The sequence below is a fragment of the Lissotriton vulgaris genome, chromosome 1_1 (assembly GCF_964263255.1).
Source record: "Lissotriton vulgaris chromosome 1_1, aLisVul1.2, whole genome shotgun sequence".
In the NCBI taxonomy this organism is placed as follows: Eukaryota; Metazoa; Chordata; class Amphibia; order Caudata; family Salamandridae; genus Lissotriton; species Lissotriton vulgaris.
The window spans coordinates 974,149,304-974,166,893 of NC_141685.1; the positions used below are offsets into that span (position 1 = coordinate 974,149,304).

General features: G+C 48.5%; 1 protein-coding gene across 1 annotated transcript in view; it reads right to left on the reverse strand.

Annotated features, from left to right (window-relative positions):
- LPAR2 (lysophosphatidic acid receptor 2) overlaps positions 1-17,590 on the reverse strand; it is a 174,740-nt gene that overhangs the window by 45,144 nt on the left and 112,006 nt on the right. Inside the window, exon 2 of the mRNA XM_086960218.1 lies at positions 510-1,261. Within this exon, the coding sequence (XP_086816344.1) occupies positions 510-1,242 (733 nt within the window). The 5' untranslated portion in view covers positions 1,243-1,261. The remainder of the gene's footprint in view (positions 1-509; positions 1,262-17,590) is intronic.

Genomic DNA, 17,590 nt, shown 5'->3' on the forward strand with positions numbered 1-17,590 from the left:
TTTCTTCAGCACTAAGTGTTTGGAATCATGCTGCCTCTGTGTGTACTCTGGAATATTTGGGAACAAAAACAATTATTTTGGATTACTTTTCTTGCTTGACTCTGATTGGCTCACGCCTATATGGCAGTGTAACATGTATCAGGTGTGCGACAGTGCACTGTTTAATCATGCAAACAATGTGCACTAACAATACACTACAGAACAGATCAAATACACATTTCACTAGAGCCTTCAGGTGCCATGCAGCGGCTAAGGGCATCCTAAGAGAGAGAATGGCTGAGACAGGACTTCCAAAGGGCAGATAGCAGAAGAGAGAGTTCTGAGGGCTCTTGCATTTCTCCTCCTGGCCACCAGGGGTCAGGAGTGGTGGTAAACTGGAGCGGTCATGCAGTGCAGAGTGCTTAACATGCAGAGGTTACTTGAATAGGGTGCACCCAGCCAGGGTACGACATGAGAAGACAGGTCTGAATAACACACAACAAAGAGTTTACCAAAGATAAATCACTTACTTAAGATGATGACCACTGTCTTCATCAGGCTGATCATGTTCTCCCTGTACTTGGGGTGGCAGGACGTGTGCTGTGACATGCGCAGTGCCTTGCGCTTCACGTAGATAGAGATGTGGGTGTAGGCCACCACCATGATCAGGAAGACCACCAGGTTGGAGATGGCCCAGAAGACGAGGTAGTCGCGGCTGTAGAGCGGGGCCATGCGCGAGCACTTCTTGATGTTGCACAGACAGGACCACCCAAAAGACGGGATGAGGCCCAGCAGGATGGCTGCGATCCAGATGAAGACGATCAGGATGGTGACACGCCGGTTGGACATCGTGCTGTGGAGCTGCATGGTGAACACGGTCTGGTGCCGCTCTACAGCAATGGCCAGCAGGTTGGCCACTGATGCCGTGAGGCTAGTGTCAATAAGAGTTTGGCGAAGGAACCAGGTTTTAATAGACAGCTGTGAGGTCCTCGGTCCAGTATGAAACATGAGAAATGTGTAACCAACTCCAGCAAACAGATCAGCTGCCGCCAAGTTGGCCAACAGATAGTAGATCGGGAAGTGGAAGCGACGGTTGATGACGATAGCCGTTATGACCAGCAAGTTGGTGAGAAGCGCAAAGAGGCAAACTGTCAATCCCAGGCCAATGACGAGCCGGTCCTTATTAGTCCAGTTTGTGTTCAATATCTTTCCACTGTTATTGTAGAAGAATGGGATGGTCTCGTTGTAGTAACAGTGCGCCATCCTCAGAGCCGGGTCTGAGCTGAAATGAGAAGCACAATCGTTTAGTTCAAAGCGGATCACGATTGGCATGGTATCAATCTAGAGGGATATATCCCAGTCATATAGCCGTGTACTCATTTTCAAAGCCTCTTTCTGGCTAACCAGACAGCACCACCCCTTTCTGAATAAAAGTGGTAACATCCATACAAGAGCCTGATTCAATACAGATGCTAAGATGCTCGGGCCACCAGGTCCTACCCTCCTCCCCCCAACAAAGTGATGACACAAAGCCACTCAGGAAAGACGTGCATATTCTGGCTCCACAGGTTAATGTCTTAACTTAAGCACATTTTTTTGCACACCACTTTGACGACTCTTAGCAGTGCCTAGGTTTTTTAACTAGGACTGGTTGGCCTCAGAGCACAGGTATATTGTACAAACCAGGCAATCGAGGGATTCTCTGTAAGAATAAGACAAGCTTCCTTCACTTGAAAAATGATAATAAAATCTGATTGATTACAAGTAAATTGTTACCTTTTTCTGCGATCTTGCCTGATGCACAGAAACTGTCCCACCCCCTTTACATGCAGAGAGAGTAATAGGTGGTGATGTCCGTAATCCTAAAGCAAAACATTTATCACCAAAAGTGGGATTCAATCTAAAACTGGAAGAAAACTCCCAATCTCGGCACACCGGATACATCGCATGGATGAAACAGCAAATGCCATACATATACAATACAACTAGATACCATGTATGTGAGAAAAACCTACATGACTGCATTGGCTTGTGAAACTCCCAAAATTACACTTTTAAACCACTTCATGTAATTATGCGCCATTTCCAGAAAGGAAATTGACTGAACTGTTGGGAATAACAGAATGCAAGCAGAAATTGTTCTACGTGCTTTTGCTTCTTTACACTATCTTGTTACCATGTAAAGCACTATTGCGCCAAAATTTGATGCAGGCATGTATCATGCCCTAAAATATAGCGCTAAACGATGGATTCACATTTTGCCTAATTATACATAATTTTTGCCAGAATGTGGTGTAATTACAAACATGCAAATTAAGTAAATTCCATACACTCCTAATATTGCTGACCACATGAGGAACTATCCATATGCGGCCAACACTTACAGCAAAGGCGAGCTGAAAGAATTGTCCAAAGGACCTTACCAATGGACAGACAAACTGCCAGAAGACGAGTAATGGGTAGGAGTGAACAGGCTTGGCTCCCCGTTCACAAAGAAAGCAGAGAATCTGTTTAAGGATTAAGTGGGCACCTCAATACAGCCTGGAATGCGGCTTAATTCACCAGAAATGAATGACCAGGGGGGCATAATTTGGGATATTGTTTGACAGCAACATCAACTTCACTCTCCTGGCCAACGCGAGCCTCGTGGATGCATAGTTGAAAGAGAAACAATCATAAAAGGTCCTTCCTTTATGGTTCCTCCAAAAAGACAACAAAACTACCCCAAACCTATAACAACAAAACTCTGTGTTCAACAGCAAGATTATCACATTCATGGTGAAACACAAAACATGCAAAGCTGGACAGAAATGCTTAAAATCACTTTTTTTTACATTTTCAATAAGGCCCTACCAGGTAAACGATGAAAAAAGATTGCACAGTCCACCCGATCCCACAGTCCACCCGATCCCACAGCCTCAGCCCATTACTCACTGCACATCCTCCACTACTTTCCACAGACTCCTGGTATCTTTACCACAGCTCCAGACCGACACCCTCTGAAGGGATTCACGCCATCAACATGTCAGTAGACCCAAGTGAAAGTCCCACAAAATATAAAACAAAAATAATATCTGTAGAAGCTAGAAAAGGGACAAGTACTACAAGTGACAGAGTGACTGCCACTCTTGGGCACACATGAGGCCTGAATGTCTGACACAGGGCAACCTGTCACCCTTCCTCTGCGGACAGTAGTCACTGGTGGTGACCCAACATGAAAGCGACTGTGGTTAACAATGCAAACTTTGATTTAAAAAAACACAATGATGTTTGCTGCTTTCATAATATCTTCTGGCGTGATTTTGAGCAGGTTTTGGCGGCTTTGCCTCCACGTGGTTGCGCCGCTGTCCCACTGTCAGGCGAAGGGTCGATCTTCATGGGGTGAAAATAGCCTGCTTTTCCAGAAAGATATTTGGTGTCGAAGCGCAGGTCACGAAACACTCCCTCCTGGCATGCGCTCTGCCCAAGAACCTACTCCTCCAGGCCAAGACAGCGCAACATGTTGAGAGGGGAGGATGTTGGCAGCTGCAGCGAAAACAGGCAAGCGGGAGCAACCGGGGTGACTGTGCAAAATTGGACAACGGTTCGACGCCATGCCTGCGGTGGTGACCCACCCACACGCTGCTCCTGGTGCGAGGAGGCATGGAGGCGGGAATGATGCCCAGTGCTGGGTAGGAGGCTCACAAAGGCATGGTGTGCTGCGACGCTGGCCTTGGCAGTATGCAGCGCTGTACGTACAAAACACCTTCAATTTCTGAGGCGGACTTGCCAAAGAAATCTAGATAGCGCCACATATCGGGATGTTTGAAGCTGCCACCCACCCTGTCTGGGTTTGGCAGGCTGGACATGCACGTGACCTGCGCCCTCGATACACCTCCCAAGCTGCATCACCTTAGGAGACTGACTCTGCCCCACCCTTGACGACTAGTCAAAGGTGCATCAAGGCACGTGTGACTGTCCCTTCCTAGGCTGCCTAGAACATTCACATAAACAAATTACTATTTCTGCCCTAAATAAGCATTATGAACTGAATTACTCTACACCGGCCGAGCTGGGCTTTCGGACTCTGTCAGCCACGTGAGGAGTGCCTGCCCTCTGACAAGTCAGACTTCCCTGTAAGACTCAGCATTATCCACCGGTAACGATAGATTAGCCAGGTAAGGCTCAAAATGAACAACTCGGCTACAATCACTGCAGCACGGTTACACACTGCACGCCCACGAGACGGCAATAATCATGCTGTTCTTTTGAGATCCGCCAAAACACTGGTGCAATCGCTGGTCCTCTCCAGACTGGACTACTGCAATTCTCTTCTTACTGGCCTCCCCAAATCCCACCTGTCCCTCCTGAAATCGGTCCTACACTCAGCAGCCCGTTTCATCTATGGGGCTAAAAGAAGCGACCACATTTCACCGCTGCTATCCTCCCTGCGTTGGCTTCCCATCGAGGCTAGAGCTATCTACAAGACTGCCTGTATCACCCACAAAGCCTTGCACTCCTCCTCTCCCCGCTACCTGTCGAATAAACTGAAACTCTCTGGAGGCTCTAGACCATCTCGGAATGCTGAAAATCTGCTGCTTGAACCCCCCACTTTCAAGAAGGAAAGATCGATGGCCCAATCCTTCTCAGGCAACGCAGTGAGAATCTGGAACTCACTCCCGCCTCAGCTCCGGACTACCTCCTCCTCACAGGCCTTCAAACGGGACCTTAAAGTTCTTATCCTCCAAAGACACCTCCAAGTCTAATTCACACCCTTGCCTTCGTTTGAAGGAAGACCTCTCATTACTGGAAAGTCTATTGGCCAGGTTTATGGTACTTCCTCCCCAGTGTGTTCTGGTAGTTTAAATGTTTAGTATTATCCCAATACCTGTGTATAGTACCCTTTTGGAACTTGCACACGTCACTTTTGTTTTGTAACACACTGTTTGCTACCTCACACATTTTGTTTGTTCTAGTTACTTGCACAAGTGCCTCCATTGCCTACGTAACGTTTGTTCTTGTGATGGAGTGTCTGCCTTTTATTGCAATTTTATACTTCTATTTGTATTTTGTACATTTTTGTAACCTGCACCAATTTCACTTTTTTTTTTTCTCCTGTAATGCACCAATTGCTACCTCATGTATTTTGGCTGCTCACTAGTGTCACTTTTGATCCATGTAACCTATTGTCTGCATTTGTATTTTGTTCCTGTATGTCATTTTTGGTCCTTTTGTGATACACCACAGCTGACACGGGTTAGGCGGAGGACGTAACCCGTAGCCCTTCATACACACAGCAAAAGCGACCTCTCTTTCTCTTAAATAACTACCACGCTGGTTTGGATGGCAGGTCTCAAGAGTTGCCTTGTACCCCACCCCATCCTACATTAAGCGCGATTAAAGGGGCATGGGAGGGATTCATTTGAAAGCATGAATGCCGTGGGGGCATCGCCACTCAAATAAACCCCTCACCTCCTGACAGGGGCAACATTTACAGTTAGGGCTGCTCGGGCAGTCCAGATGTTGGTTTCGCATCTTACTGGCTCTTGATCAACCGATGAAATGGATCGCCTCACCTACATACCCAAGTTCACCCACACCAATAAAGCCATGGCACCTGTTCAGGGTTCATCAACTTGGCACATGCCGGCACGCTAGATGACAGTCAGGTCCAACCCAAGACAGGGCCTCACTTCCAAGCACATGCCTCACCCAGCTGTCATGTTGTGCAGCATGTGTATAGTGCTTACTACCCATGTGTGAGGCTTTACAGTGCTTACCGTACGGAGAGCAAGCTACACCGTGGGGAGTGTGCTTGTTTTGGCCTGTGTGAGAGGTGTTTTGATGTCGAGCGTGAGGATTACCGAGGTGCGGTTATGGGACGGGGCACCTGACTGTCCCTAGTGTCCCTTCCGAAATCCCTCTGACCTTCCACCAGACTTCAGAGGCCTTGCACAGCCTTGCTGTGAGATCAAGCGCCTTAAAGACTTCTAAAAAATTGCCTGCCAGCTGTGCTGCTAAGCCCTTTAGCAATGAGGTCACCCAAGTGATCCAACACTCAAAAAAGAAGAGGCGTCACCCTTACCTGATAATTAAAAAAAAAAGGGACAGGGTAGTTAAGAACAAGAAAAAGGTTGATTTCCCTTATGTGGATCTTAAATTGACAAAGATGGGCACTTTCTTTGAAAACCAAATGGACATCTTCTGGCACAGAATTTCTCAAAATCACAGCCTAATAAACATTATATATTATGAGTCCTTACAAACACAGTATGGTGCGCATTTAAAATCACAAGTTTAAAAAAGGAACTAAGAATAGTCCCTAATCTTCTAATACATTAACAGTCACAGTTTTGTATTTTAATAAAAAAAAGAAGGGATTTTTTAAAGTATTAGATGTTCATATTGTGTACATTATGCAATGAAAATTTCTAGGAATTGACAATGTATTAGAAGATTAGGGACTATTATTAGCTTCTTTTTAACCTTGTGATTTATATGTATGAAAAATGATTGCTGAAGGTTATTATGAAAATAAAAGAATACATATTTTTTCGCGCATCATACTGTGCTTGTAAGGACTCATAACATATATTTATTCGTTTGTGATTTTTAGAATTTCTGTCTCAGTAGATGTCCATTCGGTTTTCAAACAAAGTGACCGTCTTTCTCGAGTTAAGATACACAAAAGGTAAATCCGCCTTTTTCTAGTTTCCCAAGTGATGACTTCACTGTTGGACATAGTGGAGTGGTGTGGCTCACTGGTTAGAGGCAGCAGACCCGGAAGCAGAGAACGACCCGGGACCAGGGTTCAATTCCTGACGCGGCAGGGTCGTGGACAGAGGGTCAATGGACTCGATAATTCTCGCCTCAGTGCCTACTCTAACCAGGGATCACACTCGGCAACTCTGGGCATTAAGCTTGCCTCATCTCTACAACGGCCCCCCACAGACGCCGGGGATGCCTGGTTTCACCTTGGAGATACCCAGAAGGGACCATCTCACAGGGAAAGCCAGGACGGGTTCCCCAGCGGTCTTCAGCGCCAGGACACCCCGAGATGGGGTAACAGTGCGCTTTACAAGTATCATCATTACATTACATTACATGCTCAGCTTGTACAACATAAAGGATGCTGGAATCATCTCAAAACATAGCAGTGTTAGCACCAACCCAGCGTGCTGTGCTTACGAATAAAAGTATATGCTAGAACCAGCCCACGATGAAGGATTCAAGCCTGGTAGGCTCTGGCATAGAGTGCGGTAGTCACTGCCAGATTCTGTCCAGAATATAGCAAATATTAATGAAACTGCCCCAAAAGATCGCCATTGCTGCTAGAACTGGTACATGAAGACACACTCAGAGCTTGAATTTGCCATGGCAACAAGGCTGATGTACTAGCCATAGAACCAGCCTAGAGTGTGGCAGCCCCAGAATGCGACATTCACTGGCAAAGTGTCCCGGCAAGAGACAGTGGATGCCAGGACCAACCCAGCGGGCGGATGTCTCTCTCTAAACAAGCATTGGTATAGCCAATAGGTCTCGCCTTTGGGACCTTTGTAAGTTTTTGGCCACAGTGATTGGCTTTTGCAATGTTTTTAAGCTATGTTGAAGAGCTCTACAGCACCACTCTACAGTTACTCTACAGCACTACTCTACAGTTCTTGCGGGTGTGCTAGGAGCCACCGTAAATGGTAGCTTGTTAGCAGCAGAGGTAGGGTGCAGGTCTTCATGCTGTGGTGAAATATAAAGTGCTAAAAAATAAATACACATTGGGTCATCATGTTAAATGGGAAAATTGATTAAACGTGGATTATGAGTAAAATACTTTGATAGGATTACCTGATTTTCCTCCTCTTTCCGTGGTAGAAAAATAAGAACTTAAATACAACAATGGTCGCTCATGAGTTAGTGAGTGGGGTTACATGGTATAATGGGTTAGAATCCGGGCTTTAAGTGGTCCGGGTCTTGTCGGTGCTCAGCACCAGCACTTCTGAAAAGCAAGTTATGAGACGGTCCTTATTGGGCTCTTTATTTGTGCCCTCACCCTCATGGTGAAAATAAATCTTAACTCTGCAGCAGAACCACACTTCACTGCCTTTGGTGTACCTTCAAAGAGACTCGGTAAAGTTCTGTTGGTCTCATCATTTTAATGTTCTATACAACAAAAACATAGTTGTTGCTTATCTATGTTATGCAACTGACAACCCTTAACAAAGACAATAGTTCTGGCTTATAGTAGCTGTTTGTTACTTGTTGTATTATATATCTGGATGCAATGACAGATCAGCAATATACCAGATGGGTGTCTCTTAATTACATTAGCCACGTCCCGTGGAGAGACCTCCCACTCAAGTTTTTTCATTCCACTTATAGCCCTGGTTAGCATACTTGTGAAGTATGTGATAGCATCACTTTTAACTGTAAATAATATTGCTGTCCCCATTATCACGCGGGGGGGGGAATTCCTAAATGAGCCATGAAAAACAAGTATATCACTGGACGCTTGCCAGCAGGAAGGTTGTGTGAGAAGGATGAACTCGATGGGCATTGGGGGCGCACATTCAAGCAACAGTGGGGTGCAGCAACGGCGTGTTAGACCTGCAACCTATCTTTGTAGCATCACCTGCGGATGTGCTTAACAAGTACAATTAGTTATGTGTGCAAGTGGTCAGTATTTGATGTTTTACCTGCCAATTAATGCTATGTGCCTGATGTGTGTGTGGATAACAATGTAAAAGAGGTTTTCCAAATGAGAGAATGCTAGTGTAATTGCTGAACTCTGAAGAGCGGCATTTCCGTTGTGTGTAAAAGTAATATGGTGGGCAAACAACTTTTTTTGTTTATTTCTTTACATTTGTAGAAATGGGGACATGCTGTGCAGCATACCGCCATTGTTACAAAAGTGAAGAAATAGAAAAAATGAATTGCTTGTCCGCTGTATAACTTTTACACAAACGGAAACAGCACACACAGTTTACCCACCTCCTCCTCCTCATGGACAGGACTCCAAGTAGTGTTGGCAACAGTAAGGCTGCCGTCTCACATTTCACGAAGTACACCAGATGGCATAAGGCGACTTCCCATGCCTGTTATCTATGGCGCAGGACCAATTAAAATAAAACGAGAAGGGCTGCGGCTGGCCAGTTTGTGGAAGTGCTAGCAGATGCAGGGACAGAGTATGAGCAGACATATGCAGCGCAAGGGAGAGGAGCAATGCACCTGAGCTGGAAGGTGTACTTGCCTGCTGTCCCCCTCATTCCTCCAATGCGTGTTGTGTACGGCATGGGACAAATTAAAGAAAGCTGACCAGCCATGCTTTATGATTGAGCGCACCATGATATATATATTTACAAAAGCATTTAAAACATTGCCACAAAGTGAAAGTTCCCACCATGCTGTGTGATAAAGCGTGGCGGGGACTCGTGTATGCACAAAAGAAATGGGTTGCAGTAAAGTGAAAGCGCCTGCCGCCCGGCCATGCTTTGTGATAAACCATGGTGGGGTGCGTAATGTATGCACAAAAGAAAGCGGGCTAAAAATTAAGTAAAAGTACCTGCCGCCCGGCCATGCCGTGTGATAAACCGTGGCGGGGACGCGATGTATGCACAAAAGAAAGCGGGGCTGCAGTAAAGTGAAAGCGCCTGCCACCCGGCCATGCTGTGTGATAAACCATGGCGGGGCGCAGTGTATGGACAAAAGAAAGCGGGCTAAAAATATAGTAAAAGTACCTGCCGCCCGGCCATGCCGTGTGATAAAGCGTGGCGGGGACGCGATGTATGCACAAAAGAAAGCGGGGCTGCAGTAAAGTGAAAGCGCCTGCCGCCCGGCCATGCTGAGTGATAAACCATGGCGGGGCGCAGTGTATGGACAAAAGAAAGCGGGCTAAAAATATAGTAAAAGTACCTGCCGCCCGACCATGCCGTGTGATAAGGTGTGGTGGGGGCGTAGTGTATGCTCAAAAGAAAGCGGGCTGAAATAAAGAAAAAGCACCTACCCCCTGGCATGGTGTGTAATAAACCATGGTGGGGGCGAAATGAGTAATTGTGTGTGTGTTTTAAGAGGGGGTGCGGGGGAGAATGGAGATGAGCGCACAAACATGCTTTTGACGCGATATCAAAAGCAATTACCTGTAGACATGAAACAAGACGCGCTCTGTGGTGGGGTAGGGGGAGGAGCGTTAAAACGCGAGCAAAGCAGAGCGAGGCACGCGTGCGCATAACCGCACGCTCTATGCCTCACAAAAAGCTGTGGTCGGCTTTTTCAAGCCCACTAACTAAAACTTTTGCCAGAGAAGTGCATGCACTGGCTCAGGCGAGACCTGAAAACCGGCCGAGGATGGACACCTACTGTCAGCCCTGGCTGAGGGTGGAGCAGAGCCCGGACGGGCGGGTAGAACCGGTCTAGACTACAGCACAGAACACAGCACTCATTGCTAGAAGGGCCTAAAGATGCATCCTGTGGCCGGCCCTGGAGGGTTCACTCACTGCTAGAACATGGTCAGAAGGACACACTAGCTGCCGGAAGTGACGGAGGACGTGGCACTCAATGCTAGAACCGTTCTTGGATGCAGCACCCACGAAAGACGTGGCTGGGGATCAGGCACTCACTGCCAGACCGGACCCAGGACGAGACACTCCCCGAGAGATCTGGCGGAGGCTCCGGTACTCACTGGTAGTGCCAGCCCAGGATGTGGCACTTGTTGCCCTACCCGTATGAGTGAGCACGTGGCACGGCCTGCTTCAACCATCCCAGGATGCAGCACTCCCTGGCAGACCCAGCTGAGGCTCCAGTATTCGTGGTTGGTGGAGCTGTCCACGGGCAGAGCAGGCCGAGGACCCGCTCATTGGTCACACCTGTCCAGGATGTGGCACTTGTTGCCCTACCCGTATGAGTGAGCCCGTGGCGCGGCCTGCTAGAAGCAGCCCAGGATGCAGCGCGCCCTGGCAGACCCAGCTGAGGCTCCAGTGTTCGTGGTTGGTGGAGCTGTCCACGGGCAGAGAAGGCCGAGGACCCGCTCATTGGTCACACCTGTCCAGGATGTGGCACTTGTTGCCCTACCCGTATGAGTGAGCCCGTGGCGCGGCCTGCTAGAAGCAGCCCAGGATGCAGCGCGCCCTGGCAGACCCAGCTGAGGCTCCAGTGTTCGTGGTTGGTGGAGCTGTCCACGGGCAGAGCAGGCCGAGGACCCGCTCATTGGTCACACCTGTCCAGGATGTGGCACTTGTTGCCCTACCCGTATGAGTGAGCACGTGGCGCGGCCTGCTAGAAGCAGCCCAGGATGCAGCGCGCCCTGGCAGACCCAGCTGTAGCTCCAGTGTTCGTGCCCAGGGTGGAGCTGTCCCCGGGCAGAGCAGGCCGAGGACCCGCACATTGGTCACACCGCCGGCCGGGCCCAGGATGTGGCACTTGTTGCCCTACCCGTATGAGTGAGCCCGTGGCGCGGCCTGCTAGAAGCAGCCCAGGATGCAGCGCGCCCTGGCAGACCCAGCTGAGGCTCCAGTGTTCGTGGTTGGTGGAGCTGTCCACGGGCAGAGCAGGCCGAGGACCCGCTCATTGGTCACACCTGTCCAGGATGTGGCACTTGTTGCCCTACCCGTATGAGTGAGCCCGTGGCGCGGCCTGCTAGAAGCAGCCCAGGATGCAGCGCGCCCTGGCAGACCCAGCTGAGGCTCCAGTGTTCGTGGTTGGTGGAGCTGTCCACGGGCAGAGCAGGCCGAGGACCCGCTCATTGGTCACACCTGTCCAGGATGTGGCACTTGTTGCCCTACCCGTATGAGTGAGCACGTGGCGCGGCCTGCTAGAAGCAGCCCAGGATGCAGCGCGCCCTGGCAGACCCAGCTGAGGCTCCAGTGTTCGTGGTTGGAGGAACCAGTCCAGGGTGGAGCTGTCCCCGGGTAGAGCAGGCCGATAACCCGCACATTGGTCACACCGGCCCAGGATGTGGCATCGGGGCCTTGCTCGTCAGAGAGCAGACGGGGCCCTCCTCACTGCCAGCACAGGCCCAGGATGAGCGCTCTTGACAGCCGAGGCAGCCCAGAATAGCAGCAGAGGGCCAGAGCCCAGACGGCAAATTATAGGCCCCGGAAAGTAATTACGGTTCTCAGGCAGAGCCACGTTGATAGAAACCACGAGGGGTGCACGGTTTCGGAACTTTAAAAATAAAAAAAATAAAACACCGAAGAGAGAGACCACGTGGAGTGAGACAGTGGAGCTTTCTCGCCCGGTGGACCTGAGCTTCTCTCATAGGTGAAGGGCTCCCTGTCCGAGGGGTGCCATAACGGAGGGGGTGGTGCTGAGAGGAGGCCGAGCGCCCGGGAGCAATTCAGAATATATTAGGGTGAGCAGATTCGGAGAAGCAAAAACCGGAACAGGTCAGACTTAAACGTAGGACTAAAGCCTTTCGTGTTACTTTCATGTCTGGCCTGTCGCGGTTTCTGTGTAGCTATGTAAATGTGTGTGTGTGTGTGTATAGATGACGTAACCTTGGCAGTACCTCCAATATGAGCTACACCCCGCCCCCCCCCCTCTCCCCCGCCCCCCCCTCCCCACACTATCTTACCTCTGCTGCAAGCACGGAGTGAACACCCTCCTGTGCTGCCGGAAAGAGATAATAACTTAAATCACTTTAGACGTGCCTGTGAAACGAGATCATAGTTTCAATTTTGCTTTGCAGAATGACTTGACCTTTGTTACCAAAATCGAGACATATATTGAAAATGAAAGAGGGCGTTGGAAGGCTTGGACCTCTACCCAGTAAGGTATGGGGAAATACAAGACATTTGGTCACGCTAGAATACAGCCGCCGCTTCCGCTGGTCCCAATTCCACAAATGGAATATGCAGATGTAGAGGGGGAAGAGTCAAAAAATGAACAGAGAGAGTCGAGCCGAGCCGAGCCATGGGTCTGGCTTGGCTCTTACAGCCCGCGGGCAAGCAGACTACTGAAATATTTCCTAAGTAAATCATATATCAAACATCACATAACATAGGATACAGTCGCATCAAAAGTAAAAAAAGTTTATTTTTTTAACATGTGCAAACGTTGCACTGAGACGTTAACAGTGATACTTTTTAAACACTAACTTAGAACCATTCCTGCCCCTGTACCCACACTGGCAACAGTGCCATTAGTGAACCAATAGGGAAGACAGATGTCATGTGAATCCTGTATGTGTCCCTGAGTATTATACAGCGACATCATATAAAACTTTATAAATAAATAGTCTATTAACCCCTTGTCCGCGGTGGTAATTCCACCGCGGCGCTGGGGAGGGGGGGTGGGGGGGAGAGGGGGTCTCGCGGCGCCGCCATGCTTGTGACGGAACCACTCCGTCACGAGCCACGGGCGGGCTGTGCTTATGATGGAGTGGTTCCATCACGACTCCGCCCACTCACTAATTCGCCCGCACAGGAAGCGGCAGCAGCATGACGGAACCACTCCGTCATGAGCACACGCCACCCGTGGCTCGTGACGGAGTGGTTTCGTCACAAGCATGGAAGGGGTTAAATCAAACAATAGGTTTGGGTACAGCTGGAATTCTAAACTCCCAGATTTAAAAGTGCTTTCAAACGTGATTTTGAAGTGAACGTACTTTTGGTGAAATCAAATATTTGTCTAAAATCACACAATTTAAGCGTCGTTACAACAGGGCCTCGAGCTGAGCCAAACCTTGACTTCAGGGTCGAGCCTGGCTCAAGCTTTCAGTGGCTCGCCCACCTATATGCAGATGGTGAGGCCACTCTCACTGGATCTCCCAAATGGTATTTGATGCAGGTGGGAAACCCTATAAATGTTTGGCCACGAGCTCTGGTATTTCCAACATTCTACAGGTTAGCAAAGTCTGTGTGGTCTCAGTCAATAATGTCAGGAAGGGGCGCAGCTGATTTCATAGGCGTCATTTAGAGTACTGCACCAATGCACCTCTCCTACTACCAGAGGACCATGCACTCTAACCCTGATTCAACACAGGACCATGCACTCTACCCCGATCCAACACAGGACCATGCACTCTACTCCGATCCAACACAGGATCATGCACTCTACCCCGATCCAACACAGGATCATGCACTCTACCCCGATCCAACACAGGACCATGCACTCTACCCCGATCCAACACAGGATCATGCACTCTACCCCGATCCAACACAGGACCATGCACTCTACTCCGATCAAACACAGGATCATGCACTCTACCCCGATCCAACACAGGACCATGCACTCTACTCCGATCCAACACAGGGCCATGCACTCTACTCCGATCCAACACAGGGCCATGCACTCTACTCCGATCAAACACAGGATCATGCACTCTACCCCGATCCAACACAGGACCATGCACTCTACTCCGATCCAACACAGGATCATGCACTCTACCCCGATCCAACACAAGACCATGCACTCTACCCCGATCCAACAAAGGGCCATGCACTCTACCCCGATCCAACACTGGACCATGCACTCTACTCCGATCCAACACAGGGCCATGCACTCTACTACGATCCAACACAGGGCCATGCACTCTACTCCGATCCAACACAGGATCATGCACTCAACCCCAATTCAACACAGGACCATGCACTCTACCCCGATCCAACACAGGGCCATGCAATCTACTCCGATCCAACACAGGATCATGCACTCTACCCCAATTCAACACAGGACCATGCACTCTACTCCGATCCAACACAGGACTATGCACTCTACCCCGATCCAACTCAGGATCATGCACTCTACCCCGATCCAACACAGGACCATGCACTCAACACCGATCCAACACAGGACCATGCAATCTACCACGATCCAACACAGGACCATGCACTCTAACCTGATCCAACACAGGACCATGCACTCAACACCGATCCAACACAGGACCATGCAATCTACCCCGATCCAACACAGGACCATGCACTCTAACCCGATCCAACACAGGACCATGCACTCTAACCTGATCCAACACAGGACCATGCACTCTAACCTGATCCAACACAGGACCATGCACTCTAACCTGATCCAACACAAGACCATGCACTCTAACCTGATCCAACACAGGACCATGCACTCTAACCTGATCCAACACAGGACCATGCACTCTACTCCGATCCAACACAGGATCATGCACTCTTAAAATAAATACAATTCCACATGTGTAAAGCGCAAACTAATCACCCCTAAGGGTATCCAGGCGCTGGGGGCCATCGGGTAGATTAAGTGAACTATTGCCCAGAGTCACATGATGCTGAGCTGAGCTGCTGCAGGAACCGAGGATCGAACCGTGAGTCCCCTGCTCCGGAGTTAGCCGCTCTGGTTGCTGTGCCACACCTCTCCCCCTTCCCGGATCCAACACATGACCATGGTCTCTATCAAAATTTATGCAAAGGACCATGATCTCTACCTCAATCCAACACATCCTCGGGCGCAACAGCACGCTTAAATACAGTGATATAATCTGAGCCCATCTCTGGTCTCACACAGTACACTATCCCATGCTCTGCCCATACAGACACACTGCACCCTGGCACCTCCCTTAACTCTCGCAGGACCTGGCAGTCTATCCCGATCCAACACATCCTCGGGCACACCAGGACACCTAGATCAGTGACATGACCTGAGCGCATGTGTGACCTCACGTACAACACTAGCCCATTTTCTTCTCACACAGGAGACTCTGCACCCACACACAGACCTCTCCTAACTCTTACAACACCATGCGCTCTATATTAATGTATAGTACGTCTTCAGGGGAATAGCTTCAGGATGGGTGTTTGGGGTGTGACACCCCCCCAAAAAATACATTCATGGCTTGGCAGTTGGCTCAGAGTAAGTCTGCTATATCTGTGCTGGTTTTTTCCCATTGCAGCGTGACTGGTTTACCAAATAAAAGAAAATCTGCACCCACATAAGTATTTATTGAATTGATGCACATTTACCCCTTTTTGGAATTCAAAAGATTGGCAGTAGTAAACTTGGAAAGCTGCACATGGCTCAGGTTAACATGCAAACTACTGGCAATCAGACACCCAAAAGGTGATGAGACACATGTTTGCAAATAGTATAACCACTGCCAATCGCCATGGGTAGCTTTGCAAATCATTGTTTTTCACCCACCATGCAACTGTGGACCAAGAGCCTCATTTAGAGTTTTGCGGACAGAGTAAAGGCGGGCAGGGTGGCAGAGGACTTTATGTCAGCCACCCTCCCTTTACTCCACCCACAGAATTTAGAGATGTCCACCAGCCCCACAGACATCTCCATACATTTGCAGGAACTGCCATCATGGTGTTTCAGATGGGAGATTTTTTTAAGAGAAATACAAAAAATAATGACTCTCACACCATGGGATTTATCTCCTGAGGTGCAGGAACATCTTATTATTATTTTTTAATTGTTCCTTACCATCAAGATATACCAGACAGTTAAAATAAAGCCATCTGACTGCCCACTCAAATTAGGGCAAACAGTCTGTTGGTTTACATCTAATGCCCCTCACTCTGTCGGACCATCCGAGGAAGGTTGATCTGACAGGATACTCTGTGTCTGTTACGACCAAGTATCTTGTCCTGCAAACTCTAAATTCAGCCCAGAGGCCCATCTAATGCCAATCAGTACTGACCAGCCTGTTACTTATTTGTTTGCAACATTGTCACTCTTATTTGCTACCTTCCAATACATTTAAATGAGTGTCCCTCTGCTAGCCATCTGTTGCTCATGCAGTGATTCGGGCACTATTTCCTTCACTTTAAAAAAGCACTATGATGCAGTCAACACGGGCCGCACCAAGTTTTTTTTTTTAACATTCCCACCCGACCCCATCTTGATTCTTTTCCCACTCACATTCGCCCGACTGTCCCTGTTTCTTCTCTCCCCTAACATGTTCCCTCTCGTGTTTCGTTCCCCACCTCCCAGAAGTAGGAAAAAAACCACATTGAAAGAGTCAGCCGTGGCCACTTAATAGCGCTTTTTAAGTTGAAGCCTACCAGACAGCACAGCTAAGAACATATTTGGCACATTCTGAAAGCCTGGGAATGCTTTGTGTCCGTTGCTTACCAATGACTGATTTTTAACTCACATTTTCTTGCATTCTATTTGCTGGCTTTCTTTGTTTTAGGCTAACCAGCTTGGGTTTGTCCCTTCCCTTGCCCAGTCCTTATTTACAGTATCCTTCAGAGTACTCCTTCTGCAAACATGCCTTTACATCTTGTTCTTATCTTGCCACATTTGCTGTGCATTCAAAGACAGAGGTCAAATGTCAGGCTCCCCGAGAGAGCTTGGTGTTTACTTTTCTTTCTCTGAGTTTAAAGTAAGAGGATTTATGTAACAATCATGCTGGCGACTAGGGGTAATTCTGAAGTGTGGTGGAAACAAATATGTCAATACCATCCAAACAAATCAATACACTAGGTGATGACATATCTACATATTATAGTGTGTGCTCTGTATACTTTTTTTTGTTGTTCTAATATCTTTATAGTGCTCTGTATACTTTTACCATTAAAACTGTATGTCTGTGCAAATGAAACAGTCATTTCAATTGAAGCTATGTTTTCTGTAATGGCAGTACGCGACCACACCATGCATACTCGACTTTACCCCACTCCACTCTACTCTGCACCAATCTACGCCACTGCACTCTACT